The sequence below is a fragment of the Antedon bifida genome, chromosome 3, assembly GCF_963402885.1.
Source record: "Antedon bifida chromosome 3, ecAntBifi1.1, whole genome shotgun sequence".
In the NCBI taxonomy this organism is placed as follows: Eukaryota; Metazoa; Echinodermata; class Crinoidea; order Comatulida; family Antedonidae; genus Antedon; species Antedon bifida.
Genome location: NC_136228.1, coordinates 34654765 through 34671533, shown reverse-complemented (window position 1 = coordinate 34671533; position 16769 = coordinate 34654765). Strand labels below are relative to the sequence as shown.

At 32.2% G+C, this 16769-nt stretch overlaps 3 protein-coding genes across 5 annotated transcripts in view; 2 read left to right on the top strand and 1 right to left on the bottom strand.

Moving 5' to 3' along the window:
* The window catches only part of LOC144838416 (cilia- and flagella-associated protein 46-like), a 105622-nt gene that overhangs the window by 69141 nt on the left and 19712 nt on the right, over positions 1-16769 (bottom strand). The window contains exon 25 of the mRNA XM_078693756.1: positions 16198-16363. Coding sequence (XP_078549882.1) covers positions 16198-16363 — 166 coding nt within the window. The remainder of the gene's footprint in view (positions 1-16197; positions 16364-16769) is intronic.
* LOC144838432 (uncharacterized) lies at positions 1415-7425 on the top strand. Of its 3 annotated transcripts, XM_078693784.1 has the most exons (5): positions 1415-1498; positions 1531-1894; positions 1925-3761; positions 4156-4227; positions 4354-7425. In XM_078693784.1, exons 4-5 carry the CDS (start codon positions 4191-4193, stop codon positions 4854-4856), a joined length of 540 nt encoding a protein of 179 aa, XP_078549910.1. In that variant the 5' UTR covers positions 1415-1498; positions 1531-1894; positions 1925-3761; positions 4156-4190; the 3' UTR covers positions 4857-7425. The 3 variants fall into 3 exon arrangements, with proteins under 3 accessions (XP_078549910.1, XP_078549909.1, XP_078549911.1); XM_078693783.1 differs by having other exon boundaries at positions 1488-3761; XM_078693785.1 differs by lacking the exons at positions 1415-1498; positions 1531-1894; positions 1925-3761 and having other exon boundaries at positions 3861-4227; positions 4354-7424.
* LOC144838428 (uncharacterized) lies at positions 11252-15679 on the top strand. Its single transcript, XM_078693779.1, has 4 exons — positions 11252-11333; positions 11893-12168; positions 12292-12348; positions 12890-15679. The coding sequence occupies exons 2-4, from the start codon at positions 11901-11903 to the stop codon at positions 13411-13413; spliced, it is 849 nt and encodes a 282-aa protein (XP_078549905.1). The 5' UTR covers positions 11252-11333; positions 11893-11900; the 3' UTR covers positions 13414-15679.

Here is a 16769-nt window from a genome sequence, read left to right as displayed (position 1 = left end):
AGTAGTAGTCTTAATTACTTTCATATTAAAAAGCTTAAAATAAACCTGTTGATTTGATATGTCAGCATCAGTTCATCATTTATCAGTGGTCTATTGAACAATATATATTCAATATTATACTCATTTTTAATGTCTAAGCTTAATTTTATGACGTTCAAATGTTATGACGTTCAACAGTAGCTGTTTAACTAAACACTAAGTAGTCTGTCTTCCAGGAAGTATTTGGTTAGTGACTGGCTTTTGGCATTAACAAATACATATTGACAGAAAAAGTTGACTAAGGTTATAAAAGTACTGTATGAGATTACAAATAAATAAACTAATATTGATTAACAAGGTATATAATGTATAAATGTATAAATTATCACTTTATATTATGTTAATGTTGAATGACAGTGATTCTGTTTTTAAATTTTAAAATACTATGGAAATGTTTCTAACTTATATATTTACCTTGAACCCAACACATTATTCTTTAAAAAAAAGTGTACACCTTTCATGATACACAAAATACACATTTCTGGGAGATTTTTGGCATCATTCCATAAATGTTATACTGTTAAAACAAAAGTGATGTGTCATTAAATTTTTATTTATCTAAAAAAATGTTATGGAATAGATCCTAAGCTTTGATGACAGTTTTAGTTCAAATACAAACAAATTAAAATATCTTTAGAATATAATGATATGATTCTTAGAGACTTATAATTTTAAAAAGGTCTACCAAAAGTAACACCAATTAGTCATTAAGTTCAAATCTATTTTTTCAGACCTGTTCAATTCAATTCAAAATTCTTTAATCATCCCACACGGGGCAATTCAAATAAAAAGGTCTGGATTAAAATGATCTTACAAAATATACAAAATATCACAGTACACAGTACAAAATAGAAAAAAAAAAAAGAGTCAAGGTTCAAGAATTTAAGAGTCGAATAGCCACTGGCAAAAACGAATTCCTTTCCCGGTTTGTTCTACATGCCGGGCATCGAAAGCGACGCCCATGAGGCATGAGCTCGAAATCACTGAACAAGGCATGGTTAATATTTTTTAGAATAGCTCTACTTTTTTCTAGAGTTTGCATGTCACAGAAAGAAGATAAACTACGAAGTTGACAACCTATTAATTTAGAACTTAAGTTAACAATTCTTTGTAGTGAGTTTTTCTCTTTGACCCTAAGACTAAAAAACCAGCATATAAAGGAAAAAGTTAAAACGTTCTCAATAAAGGAATTATAAAAAACCCTAAGAATTACTTTATCGACATTAAAATGGTTCAGCTTCCTTAACAGATAAAGTCTCTGGTGTCCTTTCTTTACTATTGCCTCTGTGTTTAATTCCCAGCCGAGATTGTCCTCAAATATAGTACCTAGGTATTTAAAGGAATGGACAATATCGACTGGTTCGTCATTTATAATGGATACCCAAGGGTTGCGTCCTTTCTCCTTCCTAAAATCTACAATCATCTCCTTGGTTTTGGTCACATTGAGTTCCAAGTAGGAGTTTCCACAAAATTGGATAAAATCATCTAAAGCGGAACCATGGCCGTCCTGTGAATTTTGAAGGAGAGACAGCAAGACAGTGTCGTCAGCAAATTTAACAAGATGACTATTGTCCTGTTTGCTGCGACAGTCATCCGTGTATATAATATACAGGAGAGGAGAGAGGACGCAACCCTGGGGGGATCCAATACTTGTCATACGTACATTCGAGTGTCTTTGGTTAACTAAGACCCTCTGACATCTGTTCGTAAGAAAACTTATAATCCATAATACAAAATCACGTTGAAAACCAAAATTCGAAATTAATTTGTTTGCTAAAATATAAGGGTGCATGGTATTGAAGGCAGAAGAGAAGTCGGCGAATAACATTCTGGCGTGAGATCGAGGCAGTTCAAGGTGCTTGTACAATGTGTTTAATAAAAAAAGCTTGGCATCCTCAACACCTCTTCCAGACCTGTATGCAAACTGCAGTGGATCGAGTTTAGACTCTACAACAGACGTGATGTAGGTTTTAACTATCTTTTCAAAGATTTTCATAACAAGAGATGTCAGCGCAATAGGGCGCAGATCATTCAGTTGTTTTATGACAGTCTGTTTAGGAATAGGTTTTATAATCGATTCTTTCCAAAGATTAGGAACTACACACTGGTTTATAGAGGTCTGGAAGAGGTACCGAAGGACACCACTGAGCTGATCCGCACACGACTTTAATGTTCTGCCCTCAATACCATCGGGACCAGAACTCTTATTTACATTTATATTCCTGAGTAATGTTCTAACATGATCCTCAGAAATAATAATTTCATCTACATGCGGATCATTATTGCCAACAGTGTCGTCTTTTAAATCGTGTTTTTCAAACCTAGCAAAGAAGTCGTTTAATCTATCTGGCAATGCCTGGTCATCAATACCCTCTACATTTATTTTATTTCTTTGTGTTTTATCAGCTGTGTTTATAGACGCCATATGTTTAATTCCTTGCCAAGCACTACGAATACATCCCCTACTAAACTTATTTTCAATTTTTCTCTTATACATGTCTTTAGCCTTACGGACAGCTACTTTAACTTCTTTATTTATTTGCTTATTATCGTGAGTGGTGCCTTGGTAAAAAATCCGTTTTTTCTTATTTAATATGTCTTTCAACTCTTTCGTAACCCACGGCTTATTATTTGCAAAAACGACAACCTCTTTTTTCGGTATTACTGAATCAACACAATAATTTACATATGATGTTATAACATCCGCCATTTCGTTTAGATTTGATGACGACTCATAAAATACTTGCCAATCAGTGCATTCAAAACACCCTCTTAAACGTTCGATACTGTCCAAAGTCCACAATTTAACAGTCTTGACTATTTTGTCCTTCCTCTGGATAACTGGGACATATTTTGGAATCAGATTCACACAATTGTGGTCCGACGCACCAAGCGGTGGTAATGCCACGGACCTATATGCGCTTGGAACTGTACCGTAGCATAAATCTATTGTTTTATCTTTACGAGTAGGGCAGGTTACATATTGGTGGTATATTCTGAGCGCTTTACCAAGCTTGTGTTGGTTGAAATCGCCTAATATGAGCCTGGGTGCATCAGGTGACAATGTCTCCAACTTGTGCGTATTTTCAGACAAGATTTCAGCTGCTCGTGTAGAATTAGCCTTTGGGTGTATATACACAACTGTAACAAATAACTGTGGAAATTCCCGCGGACAACAGAATGGTCTCAGTGAAATTGTCAACAATTCAATATCAGGTGTACATTGCTTATCGCGAACAATAGTTATGTTGCACCATCGTTTGTTTACAAATAAGCATACACCACCGCCAATGTCTTTTCCGGATTGTTTTGTCCTATCTCCTCGAATTAGGGTGAATCCATCAATTTCGACACTTTCATTAGGGACATTTTCGCTCAACCATGTTTCTGTAAAACATAATAGATTGGCTTCTCTAAAAACCCTATCATATCGAATATTTGTCCATGAATGAATTCTGAAGACAAAAGAAGACTGCGGCAATGTAGAGTTCTGCTCTGTAGTGATTTGAGGGTTGGTGAAATACGTGACGCCTTAATTCAAGTCAGTTTGTTCACACCAATGGAACTTGAAAATCTCGAACAACGTGAATCACCAATGTCCCATTTGTTAGATGAAATAGAAAGAAAAGGTCCAGAAGCATTACAGCTTTTTATAAAAGCTTTAGAGTTTGTTGATAAGCCTCATTTAATTGAGATAATCAATGAAAATACTAAAATGAAAGGTAAGTTTAAGTTATGTTGCATATATGACTATTTCTTCTGAAATTCCAAAATAAAATGTTGAACAATTATTCAATAATCAACTTGCTATGAAAAGTCTTATTATACTGTAAACATTTATGGAAGATCAACACGAAATTATTAAAACCATAATAACTTTTTGACACACACAAAAATTGTGAAAAAAAAAATACAGGGCCTAAAATTAGTAAATTGTATTGTTGTATTAACTTTTGCATTGTAAATTAAAAAATTTAGGGAAGGGGAGATTAAACGCTGAACAAACAATCCTCCTCCCCCTCCCCCTGAATCCGCCTATGCAAATGAATGGTCTAGTAAACAAATGGTGTTATATCTATTAAATAATTTTATATTAAATTAACAATTTTTTCACAGGTTGACAGAAGAAAAAATTGCAACTTGACCTGCCAATGGATTACAAAGATTGTACATTGAAAGAGAAGGAAGGTATGTTTCGCATACATATTCACTTATAACCAAATATACTGTAACTTAATATTGAATACTTCATAAAGAAACCATATGAACAGAATGCAATAGAACTAAACAATATTTCCATGTTTTTTTATCCAGAGGATCCCGACACAGAAGGTGCAAGTTTACTGGAAAAACACCTTAATGACGTTCATGACAACATAACAGAACTCCAAACTAAATTAGAAAAGTGTGAAGCAGAATACGAAGAGTCAAAATCTAATGAAGAAAAATTAAGATTGAAAGTTGGTATTTTACAGAGAACTCAAAAGGATTTGAATGCACAAATTTTGTACTTAAATGGGTATGTACATTTTCTGGCAGAAACGAACAAAAATTCACAAGCACATGTCTACACAATTATCAGCAGTTTGGTAGAGAAAATAAAACTGTTAACAATACAGCAGGAACATTTTAAGATGGGGCAGACATACTTATTTGATCAAAACACAATTCTGTTGAATGAAAAACAAATTCTGATGACGGAAAATGCAGATCTGAAGATTGAAAACACACTGTTAAGAAGGGAACTTGAGCAACGAAAACGGGTTGCTGAAAATAATGAGGGTAAACCCTCAAAAAGAAAAAAATTGAACTTGTAACTTGTTTTGCTGGTAAGACTTTTCCATTTACTCATATAAATGGTCAATTGTGGGTTAAATGTATGTCCATTTACTCCACATAAATGGTCAATTGTGGGTTAAATGTATGTCCATTTACTCACATAAATGGTCAATTGTGGGTTAAATGTATGTCCATTTACTCCACATAAATGGTCAATTGTGGGTTAAATGTATGTCCATTTACTCCACATAAATGGTCAATTGTGGGTTAAATGTATGTCCATTTACTCACATAAATGGTCAATTGTGGGTTAAATGTGTGAAGATTTTCCTAATCTACAACACAGGAGTGTTATTCACAAAATGTGCAAAATAAATGCAATACAACATTCAGCCTATTTAAAAAAAAAATAGACAACAGTAATTTTTTTTTAATCCTACATAGATCACAATGAATCAACAGAAGCTACAGTAATTAATTCTCTAAGCCAATAAAAATAAATAAAATCTTTATAAGTTTGCAGCAGGCTGCAACATAATTTATATATTTATGACATAAATATATTGTAAATAAAACTTATATATATTTAATATTAAATGTAAACTTTTATTTTTTTTAAATGGTTATTAGTTATTACTCTCCATCCAGACAGACAGAAAAAAATTGAATTATTGACCACCAGAGGGGGACAAATACATACCATTTTAATATTGTATTTACTATGTAACAATTTAAACAATACCTTACAGGTAATAATTATGCACAAATTTTGTATTTAATGATATTCTAAAATAGGCTGATTAAAATCATTTGCATACATGTGTATATGAGTTCTAAAGGTATACCTTTGTGTACTACTACTAGAATGATGCACATGTTTTGTATTGAATGAGGTTTGTTAGCTCAAAGAAGTATTCATTTGCATACATGTGTATATGAGTTCTGTGCCTTTGTAGAACGATGCACATGTTTTGTATTTAATGGGTTTTAAACACTAAACGCAGGTTAATTACTGAAGTATTCATTTGCATACATGTGTGTATGAGTTCAAACAGTGCTTTCGTGTACTACTGTAGAACGATGCACATGTTTTGTATTTAATGGGTTTTTAATACTTAACACAGGTTAATTACAAAGTTATTCATTTGCATACATGTGTATATGAGTTCTAAAGGTATACCTTTGTGCACTAGAATGATGCACATGTTCTGTATTGAATGAGGTTTTCTACACTTATGTTTAGTGGTTAGTTCAAAGAAGTATTCATTTGCATACATGTGTATATGAGTTCTGTGCCTTTGTAGGACGATGCACATGTTTTGTATTTAATGGGGTTTTAAACACTAAACGCAGGTTAATTACTGAATTATTCATTTGCATACATGTGTATTATGTATATGAGTTCAAACAGTGCTTTCGTGTACTACTGTAGAACGATACATATGTTTTGTATTTAATGGGTTTTTAATACTAAACGCAGGTTAATTACTGAAGTATTCATTTGCATACATGTGTATATGGGGTTTTAAACACTAAACGCAGGTTAATTACTGAAAGTTATTCATTTGCATACATGTGTGTATGAGTTCAAATAGTGCCTTTGTGTACTACTGTAGAACGATGCATATGTTTTGTATTTAATGGGTTTAATAATAAACGCAGGTTAATTACAGAAAGTTATTCATTTGCATACATGTGTATATGGGGTTTTAATACTAAACGCAGGTTAATTACAGAAAATGATTAATTTGCATACATGTGTGTATGAGTTCAAACAGTGCCTTTCTGTGTACTACTGTAGAACGATGCATATGTTTTGTATTTAATGGTGTTTTAATTACAGAAAGTTATTCATTTGCATACATGTGTATATGGGGTTTTAATACTAAACGCAGGTTAATTACAGAAAATGATTAATTTGCATACATGTGTGTATGAGTTCAAACAGTGCCTTTCTGTGTACTACTGTAGAACGATGCATATGTTTTGTATTTAATGGTGTTTTAATACTAAACGCAGGTTAATTAATACAGGAAGTTATTAATTTGCATACATGTGTATATGAGTTCAAACAGTGCCTTTCTGTACTACTGTAGAACGATGCATATGTTTTGTATTCTGGATGGATCACCCTCATAAAATATTGTTGAAATAAAAAAAAAACCTGCAAAGTTGTATTGTTGTATGCAAGTTTGATGTGACATAAAGATATTTTTCTAATAAACTTTATATTTAATTTAATAATATGGAATCGGATCTATCTGTGAGTTTTCAGTTATTTTTGCATTTTGTTTCCCACAAAATGACAAATAATCTTAGAGGAAAAAAGCATAGAGGAACTAAATGACACCATGTTACCTACATTTTGTAATTACTTCATTGAAAGGCATTAACTTAACTTTGTATTATAAAGAAAATGTAAAAAATAGTTGCATTTAGTTGCTTAAAAGCTTGGTTCCCACTTGGATATAACGCAAGACAAGACATTTGACCAATCCGATGTTTCAACGCAGTATATGGTCGTATAATCACCTGTATTGTAAAATGAATATATGTTCTCATGTTTGCTTAAAGTTCTTGTGGTATACTAGTGTCAAAAGATAATGAAATATTTAAAAAAATTACCTATTTCCACACCTACAAGACGAAATTAAATCCAATAATATGATAAACATCCCCCAATTCTATTAAGAAATTTGTGCAGAAATTTCCGCCATAAACCGTTTTGCATTCAAAATTATTGTGTACATATTTCAATGCTTGGTAGTATATTTGTTCACCATTCAATAATGGAATTTTTAGGGGAATCCCCTTCTGAACCAAAGTTCTGAAAATAACCGCTTCTAAAAGATAAATCTGAGCAGTTAATGGGAAAAGGGGATTCAAACATTGATGATAGTAATAAGAGAAATTAAGAACTTTATTTGTTTTAACATAATGAAGTGACTTATTTTTCATGGCCAATATGAGGTGATGAACTCAATATCATCAGTATTTACAAATTGCAAAAATTCCTGCTAAGTTAAATTTTTCTTTAAAAGTAATGCATATATTAAAATTGTACAAGCTTTCCTTTGTTTATAGTAGTTGTAGTAATTAGTATTCAATATGTAAATTAGCATGTGTAGTATTAGGCATTGTTGAACAAAAAAAAACCATTTGCACTCTAGTTTTTATTTCTTAATTATTTGCCTTTAATTATGTAAACACAGGTACAACAGTTTACCACTTCCAAGAATATCAACTTCCATTTGTCGCTGTTTGATAAAAACAATGTTTATGTCAGACATGCTTTGACCTTTAACTTATTTCTTTTATATATCTCTATAAAAAAAAAATGGGTAAACAACCGTTTGATTTTTACAAAATTCTAATGAGAGGCTAAAACAAGTTTCCGATTAGGAATTCAAGACTAGATTCAGTTTCAGCAATAACAGCAATAAGGCATTTCTACATCTGGAAATATGGTAGGCCGGGGCAAATGTCATTAATAATAAATATATTAAAATAATAGACACAAATCATCGGGTAACGAGGGACTTTAGAAAAGTGCAACTTCAATTCCTTATAAAGTAGAATTTTGAAAAAAAATTGAATCTTTATATCGATCAGATTCAATAAAAATACAAAATCATTAAAATGTTGAGTATGTTTTTGTAGCATGATAATAAAGATGCTGAAGAAGAGAATGCTAAAATTAACAATAAGGGATTGTTAGCTACAGGAAAGGTTTTGAATGTGAGGAATGACTTATGATGGTTAAATCCCACTAGAGACCTATAGTCGCCATACAGATAGGCTGCTACTGTACATCAGTACTTCTATGAATGGATGGCTAGTTGGTGATAAGAACGTTAGTTGATCAAACCCAGTACCGTTTTCTGATTTTACGAACATTCAGGAAATCACCTTGCGACTATAAAACAAGAACGTACTGGATAGGTCATCTGCATAAACTGACATGTGACATGTCCTAAAGTATGTGCCTGAATATTCATGATGTCCAATTCAAGATTTACAAAACGAAGGTTTGGATTGAATGATTCTGTAGAAGAAAGCAATATTCAGATGATACATGAAGGGTATGGGAATGTTGAAAATAGTTTTGTTATGGGGAGGTGGCGGGGTGGTGTTGGTGCAGCCAAGAACAGCTAGAATAAACCTCTCCTTTAAGTGGTTAAATTAAAATTCTCGTGCCAATTTTAGGAGCCATACTATATGTATGAACACACCACGGACCGTGTGTGATTTACATTTTACAGTGGAAATAGTGACACTATAGGAAACAACCAAATATAAAAAAGTCAACATTATTTTCAGACAGTCACAATTAGGTTCGGTTATACAGGTGCAGTCTGGTTTTCATGCTGCTCCTTTAACATATACTATATATATATACAGTGTTTTGCATCCTGAAATAAATACTGTGTATTAAATTTTATTTAATATTTGTGTGTTTTTCCTTCATATTCATGTACAGTATTAGCTATATTATTAGCTGTTTTGCTTTCATAATGCAAGCATGTTAGCATTGCTACAGCTTATAAATAAAACAAAAAAAATAATAATATACCAATAAAATTACAGGTATTTGTGACATGACTTTCAAAAGTTAAACACTCCTATTGAAAATATATGGTATAGTCCAAGCCTATGCCTGACCATGAAGGTATAAAATTAAATTGTATACCTCCATGGCCTAACAATTTAATTATGCTTGTAGTTTGTTTATAAGTCTTCCACCTAGTTTGTACTAAAAGTAGTATATTTTAATTCCACAATTTATGTAAGAGCTGTTGAAATCAACTTTTAGTACTTGGTACTTGGTTAGTTTCCTCCTGAATCTTCCAAGAGGGAAATTAACTAGGAGTACAGTAAAATAATAAAAAAATAAATATAGAAAATGCTAGAATTGACAAAAATTACCATTTTTGTATGGCATTTTATTAAGATATCTTAGTTTAAAACTAAGATATCTTTATTTCTGAATAAATGACACTATGCCATTGCTATGGCAACAACTCTTGGGTCGGATGACGTACTCACATTAGCATGATACCATAGTGGCCAAATCTGGCATAATGTTGATCCATCTGGCATCTAGCATTTATGCTAGGCATAATTTTAGAAAATCTGGCATAATCTGGCATATTTTGAAAAATGCATACTAACCACGATTTAGCATATTAACTGGCATATTTTCGAAAAAATCTGGCATAATTTTTACACAATCTGGCAGCAGAAACGGCGCAAAATAAAATAACCGATTAAAAATAACCGATTAAAACACTCAATCCATTGCGTGTTTTAATCGATTATTTCTTGTTTTAACCGATTATTGCGGAGCAGTTTTGAGCTGCAACACAAATAGCGATTATTGAACCCACTTTGACCTCTAGAGTATGGCAAACTCATTCACGTAACGTTGTCACAAAGCATGCTGTTTATTTGCGCGATATCGACGACGATCAGCAAAACAACGATCGCGATGTAGACCGAATAACAATCAAATGTTAAACATTTGATTTTGATTATTTTGTGGGGGAGAATTATACCGAGAGACTCCAGGATTATGTGTTACAAGTACACTGTTACGTCCCACCAGTCCAGGCTAACGATGTTTTACATGTCCTTTTTTAGGCCTGTTGTCTGTTGACTTGTTTCGGTAGAAATATATACTAGCCTATACTATAGGCCTAGCGAAACGAACTTTTCTTGCCGACGTGTCTTTATTAATATAACATCATTATTCTGTTGTATGTGGTACGGTAGTAGGCCTAGATGTTTATTTTACAAATAATATAGCTTTACGTAAGAGTAATTTTTAATCCTACATGTAAGAGTTTTAGGCAGCGATAGGATGTAAACAAACCAACTCTCATCGGCCTTTCATAACTTGGATGCGCTGTGGGGGAATGATGACGTGATTTTAAAAACCAATTACCTGAATAACCGATTAAAGTCGTAGCAATTTTCAATTGCAACGCGATTATTTTTGTGGTTTGCGGTGACTGGAAAAAATCTATTATTTTGATTTTTTCAGCAGAAACAGACCCCAAGACAACTGTTCCTCTACTAGTCATACACATAAGTTGTGACAAATACATATAGTGTTACAACATCATCATACAACTATGTATTTTAACTTTCACTTTCTCACTTGCTATCCTGATACACTTTAGTAAACAACTGTACTATATTTTGACTCAATAAAGATATTACTGCACGTTTAAAGCAAGTCATTTCCTATAGCCTTATTTGCTTCCGAGTATCTAGAAATGGATTCAACAAATACATTGTTTTTGTGCTACTTTGGTTGTATTGTGTCTGGTATAATCTGGCATAATTTTGTGCTGCCATCTAGCATAATTTAATTTCGATCGCTGGCCACACTGCATGATACTATTAATAGTTTTTCTGGAAAACACAATCAGTTAGTTATAGCCTGCCATACTCTACCATTTTGAGTTCAACATTATTCGTTTATTTGCTATCATTAGATTTTCAGTTTAATGGTAATGTAATTAGCATTCTTGTACACAATCAGTGCTGTATTCTATAACAACATACTACCAGTTATGATAGTATTCTGGTGGAATTTTAACTACTTGTTGGATGATTCCTAGGCTACTACTAACTAGGCCACAAGGGACGTTACAGTACTGACTGAGCTCTCCAGGGGCTGAGTGTGGTAATCTCATAAGATAAGACTTATCAGGATTCTTATTTTTTTTCATTCACATTATTTATGAGGAATGGTGGTATATATGTAGGTATATCTTTGAACCAACACTAAAAAGTTTGTTTCTTTAATTAATTATTTATTTAAAAATGAATATCATTAGGAGAGGATGGTTGAAAATATGGCCTTCTCTGATGTAATATGGTTTAAAACCATTTAGAATGACAATTTTTATTGAATAATTCTGAACAATAATGCTGATGAAGACCATTTTTTAAGAAAGGGCTTGCTGTAGGTTGTTAGGAAAGGAGGCGAGAGGGAGGTGTAAGAAACAGCTATATTCCTCCTTATCCCATCTAGAAGCTAACACACTGATGACACCTTTTCCCCAGATTCAGTTATGAACGAAAAAGACAAAGAAACACTTAGGAGATGTAGAGTTCCGCTTTCCAGAGACCTAAAGATCTGTGAAATATGGGATGCCTTAGTTCAAGTTGGATTGTTTGAACCAACCGAACTTGAAATCCTAGAACGCAATGATGCACCGATGACCCGTTTGATGGATGCCATTGAAAAAAAGGGTCCGCATGCTTTACAACAATTTAAAGATGCCCTGAAGCTTCTACCCTGCAAGCCTCATTTATTTGAGCTTTTCAATTCAGTTACGGGTAAGTCACACTGTAATCATCTGTAGTAAGGGTTCTGAACAGAAAAACCTTAATTTTAATGGGTAGGTTGGTGAAATAGTATTATGATTATATTTTTATGAATTTATGTTTATTTTTTTGCAGAAAATAAATTTGATAAAAACCTGCCTGTGGATAGCTCTGAATTTAAAGTAAAAAAAGGTATGAAATATAAAAATATTTTTACAAGCACAAATTTCTGTTATTTTAATTCCAAGTACAGAAGTATAATAAATAATCCAAGTTTACATCTTTCTCCCAGCTCTGTAAACTTTGTAGGCTATGGTTTGGTAGTCAACTACATTTTTTACACAAAAGTTTTGAAATTGTATTCATAACCTTAACTCGGCCTTAAGTAACTTTTTCTTTGCAAGAAATGAAAAATTGTGACTGAACTCTTGTATTATTCGGTGGCTTGGCAGTACAATATATCTGTTTGGTCTCGTATCGTATAACACCACTATTTTTAGTCTCCATTAACACCTTAGTAGGCTTTTTTGTGCTCGAACGTAGAAGAGGAGGATCCTTAAAAAAGCATGGTTTATTTGAAATACAAAAATAATTTGGGGAACATTTGTATGTCTAAACTTACATTACAATCATTTCTGAAGATGAACACATAAAGTTTGAATTATAGATAATAATCTGTTATCAAAATTTACGTACCCAATTTGTTTATAAAAAAAATATTACACTTCACCAGAGCCAATGGATGAGCCTGATGCAGAAAGTCTACCAATATCAGACATGGCGATAATATCAAACCTTATGGAGACTATAACAGAACTGCTGAACAAATTAGAGAAGCGTGATATAGAATTGGAGGAAGAAAGGGCTTTTAAAGAAAACTTTCAGAAAGTAGTAGAAGATCTAAAAATTGAAGTTGATGTTTTAATGCAAAATCGGTCACATTTAACTAACCAAAATTTTCGTCTCAGACAATGTGTAAATGTCCTAACCGATATGCAATTCTTTACCCAAAGAAACGATTCCGCAATATACAGAAATTTCATTGAAAAAATTCAATACCAGACAGCACAATTAAATCATTTTCAAAATTTGAACACACAGCTATTCAAAGACAATGTAATTCTAATGAGTGAAAACAAAGATTTGATGAAAGAAAATTCAACACTTAAAAATAAATCAAAGAACAGAAAAAGGGTTTCAGAAAATAGTAATGAAAGTTGCTGTTCACAATGCAAGAGAAATCATATTTTGGATTAAACTAATCTTTCTGTGGTTGTTTCACTCATTGAATCTGCATATAAGATGTGTGTTAAAAGAATAAACTATTTGATCATGTTCTTCAATCCAAATTATAGGCTTAAAGTTAGTTTAACTTATTTATTAATTTAAGTCTTCACTACATATTGTAGTATTTTCAAATCTGGAAAGTCTATCGTTTAAAGTCCTTTAATGCAAAATCGGAAAGATTTGACTTACCAAAATTGTCGTCTAAGACAGTAAGTGAATGTTCTATAGAAAATGCAAAACTTCGCACATAAGAAAGATAACACTATATTCATTGATTTAATTGAAAAAATTAAACAGACAACACAATTAACGTAATCTGTTGTGTACCGTAATGTATTTCGTAAATCACAATTGGCGCAGTTGTTTTTTTTTATTCGATTTATGTCCACTTTTTTTTTTATCTATAGGTAAATGTGACCCATTGCATACACATCACTATTTCTCAGCATAATTTAAGACAAGCTCCCACAAAAAACAAAATGTACAATAATAGACCACAACAAACACCCAAATATATAGTTTGGTTTCGTTATTACAATTTGTTTTTTAATAATTTGACAGGGTACTTTTATCAGGGAAGATTGCGCTTGTATTATACTTACTCCTCCCAATTAGTATATAACCACATATTAAGGCAGAAAATACTGTGCGGAGCACAGGTAACTGCTAGTGATTAATAATTTATGTTGGTGTTTTAATTGTAAAGTAAGTGTTATACTTATGAATTCTGTCTTTCTTGATTCATATTTTAATTACTTCTGTAGCTTTAAGGTACTTAAGGTATCCACTACAACAATATATAAATAATAAATCAGCTTTAGGGGTCTTTATAGACCTGAAACCTTTGATACAATCGACCATGTACTACCCTATTAGGAAGATCGAACCTATAGGACCGAGGAATTACAAAAAATTCATATGACTGAATTTCGAAACAAAGATAAAGTTTTGATGGTATAGATTTATCTACCTATGTGCAAAGAATCCTGTATATATCAGAAGAATGAGCAATCCACGGTTTCCACTGCAACAGTAATGTTTCCATGCAGTAGGGTGCGTCATATGTATATAAGATGTACATATAACTTAACTAAGCCTGGACAAATTTAATTGTTCGTTTTATGCAATTAATTTAGTAAAAAACTGTTAAATAGACAGTTCGTATCAATTACCGGGTGCATTGTTGTTGATGATATTAAAAATGATAGTTTAACAATATTTAACTTGTTTCTGGTAGAAAAAATAAATATTAATTAAATTTAAGCTATTAATTAAATATATATTAATTTATCTGGAGGACCAAACTTAAAGCCTTGGCTTAATGCGTCCTCCTCACACAATTATATTAATTAATTTATGTTCTGTATTATATTGTATATTATATCCACTGAAACAGTAATGTTTCCATGCAGTAGGGCGCGTCATATATATATAAGAATTATATAACTTAACTAAGCCTGGACAACCGGTAGGTTTTACATGATAAAAAAACTACTACTAAAAAATCAACTACAGGCTAACATCATGCTATTTGGACATTTAATTGTTTGTTTTATGCAATTAATTTAGTAAAAAAACTGCTAAATAGACAGTTCGTATCAATTACCAGGTGCGTTGTTGTTGATGATATTAAAAATGATAGTTTAACAATATTTAACTTGTTTCTGGTAGAAAAAATAAATATTAATTAAATTTAAGCTATTAATTAAATATATATTAATTTATCTGGAGGACCAAACTTAAAGCCTTGGCTTAATGCGTCCTCCTCACACAATTGTATTTATTAATTTATGTTCTGTATTATATTGTATATTATAAATCATTACTTGATTGTAGGTTAGTATGCAATGGCAAAGAACAGGCCATGCCGGGTAACGCTTGGTTGATTTTTGTTCTTGCTGTTAAGCCTTTCTTTGTGAACTAATTTAGCATGGTGGTAACAAACTTTTGTTTAAACTATGAGTTTAAAGGAAAAGGGGGGAAAATCAGAAAAATAAAGAAAAGAATAAGAGAGAGTACAACTAACTGTAAATTTGAATAAATGCACTAATATAAAGTTTAGATATTATGGATTTAACTATGAGTTGTTCTAGAAAATTCAGTTTGGTAACTTTAGATATAATTTTTTTTTGTAGAGATTATAAATACTAAAATTAACACATAATATTACTGCATATGTGCATTTGGAGTAAAAACTGAAGTGTTTAAAAAAAAAACCAGAAAGATTAAGATTATGAAATTTATTTATATAAAGTTTGTTTAATTATGTAATGTTTTTCGTTGTAGTTGAAATGAAACAATAAAGAAAAATTATTAAAATGGTCAAAACAAAGCAATATTTTTTTTGTGAATAAGTAACTACCTGTATTACTGTAGTAACTACCTGTATTACTGTAGTAACTACCTGTATTACTGTAGTAACTACCTGTATTACTGTAGTAACTAAAAAAAACCAAAAAACTCTGTGATTTAGCCTACCATGTTGTATTTATTTGTACATCAAGAAACCATGATGAAACCAACATGGAATTCAGCCAACATGACTTGCTACTTACTATAAAGTCACTTTTAAATTTATTGATAAATAGTAGTAACTGTATATAATTATAACCATTTAAAATCAATCTGTTTTTCATTTTATTTTACTTGTCTTCCACACCTTATGGACATAAAGAAATAAAACAAACAGTATTTGAGCTCCTGTCATTACAGCATGGACCAATAAGATTGCTAAAAGAAACATGTTAAACTTACCATACTCCGTGTCTGATATGTAGCAGTTATACAATCTAACAGAATGTAGAGTGGTTCCATAAGCAGTTCTCTTTCAATGACTTCACACACCAAAGGCAAACATGTATTCCAGTAGTGTCTAGCTGCACTGATTACCATGGCGTAATTGTCAGCCCGTCGCCCATACCTAATGCATGTATAAATATAAGACTGAGACAGTAAGCATGTATTCCAGTAGTGTCTAGCTGCACTGATTACCAAGGCGTAATTGTCAGCCCGTCGCCCATACCTAATGCATGTATAAATATAAGACTGAGACAGTAAGCATGTATTCCAGTAGTGTCTAGCTGCACTGATTACCAAGGCGTAATTGTCAGCCCGTCGCCCATACCTAATGCATGTATAAATATAAGGCCGAGACAGTAAGCATGTATTCCAGTAGTGTCTAGCTGCACTGATTACCAAGGCATAATTGTCAGCTCGTCGTCCAAACCTAATGCATGTATAAATATAAGGCCGAGACAGTAAGCATGTATTCCAGTAGTGTCTAGCTGCACTGATTACTAAGGTGTAATTGTCAGCTCGTCGTCCAT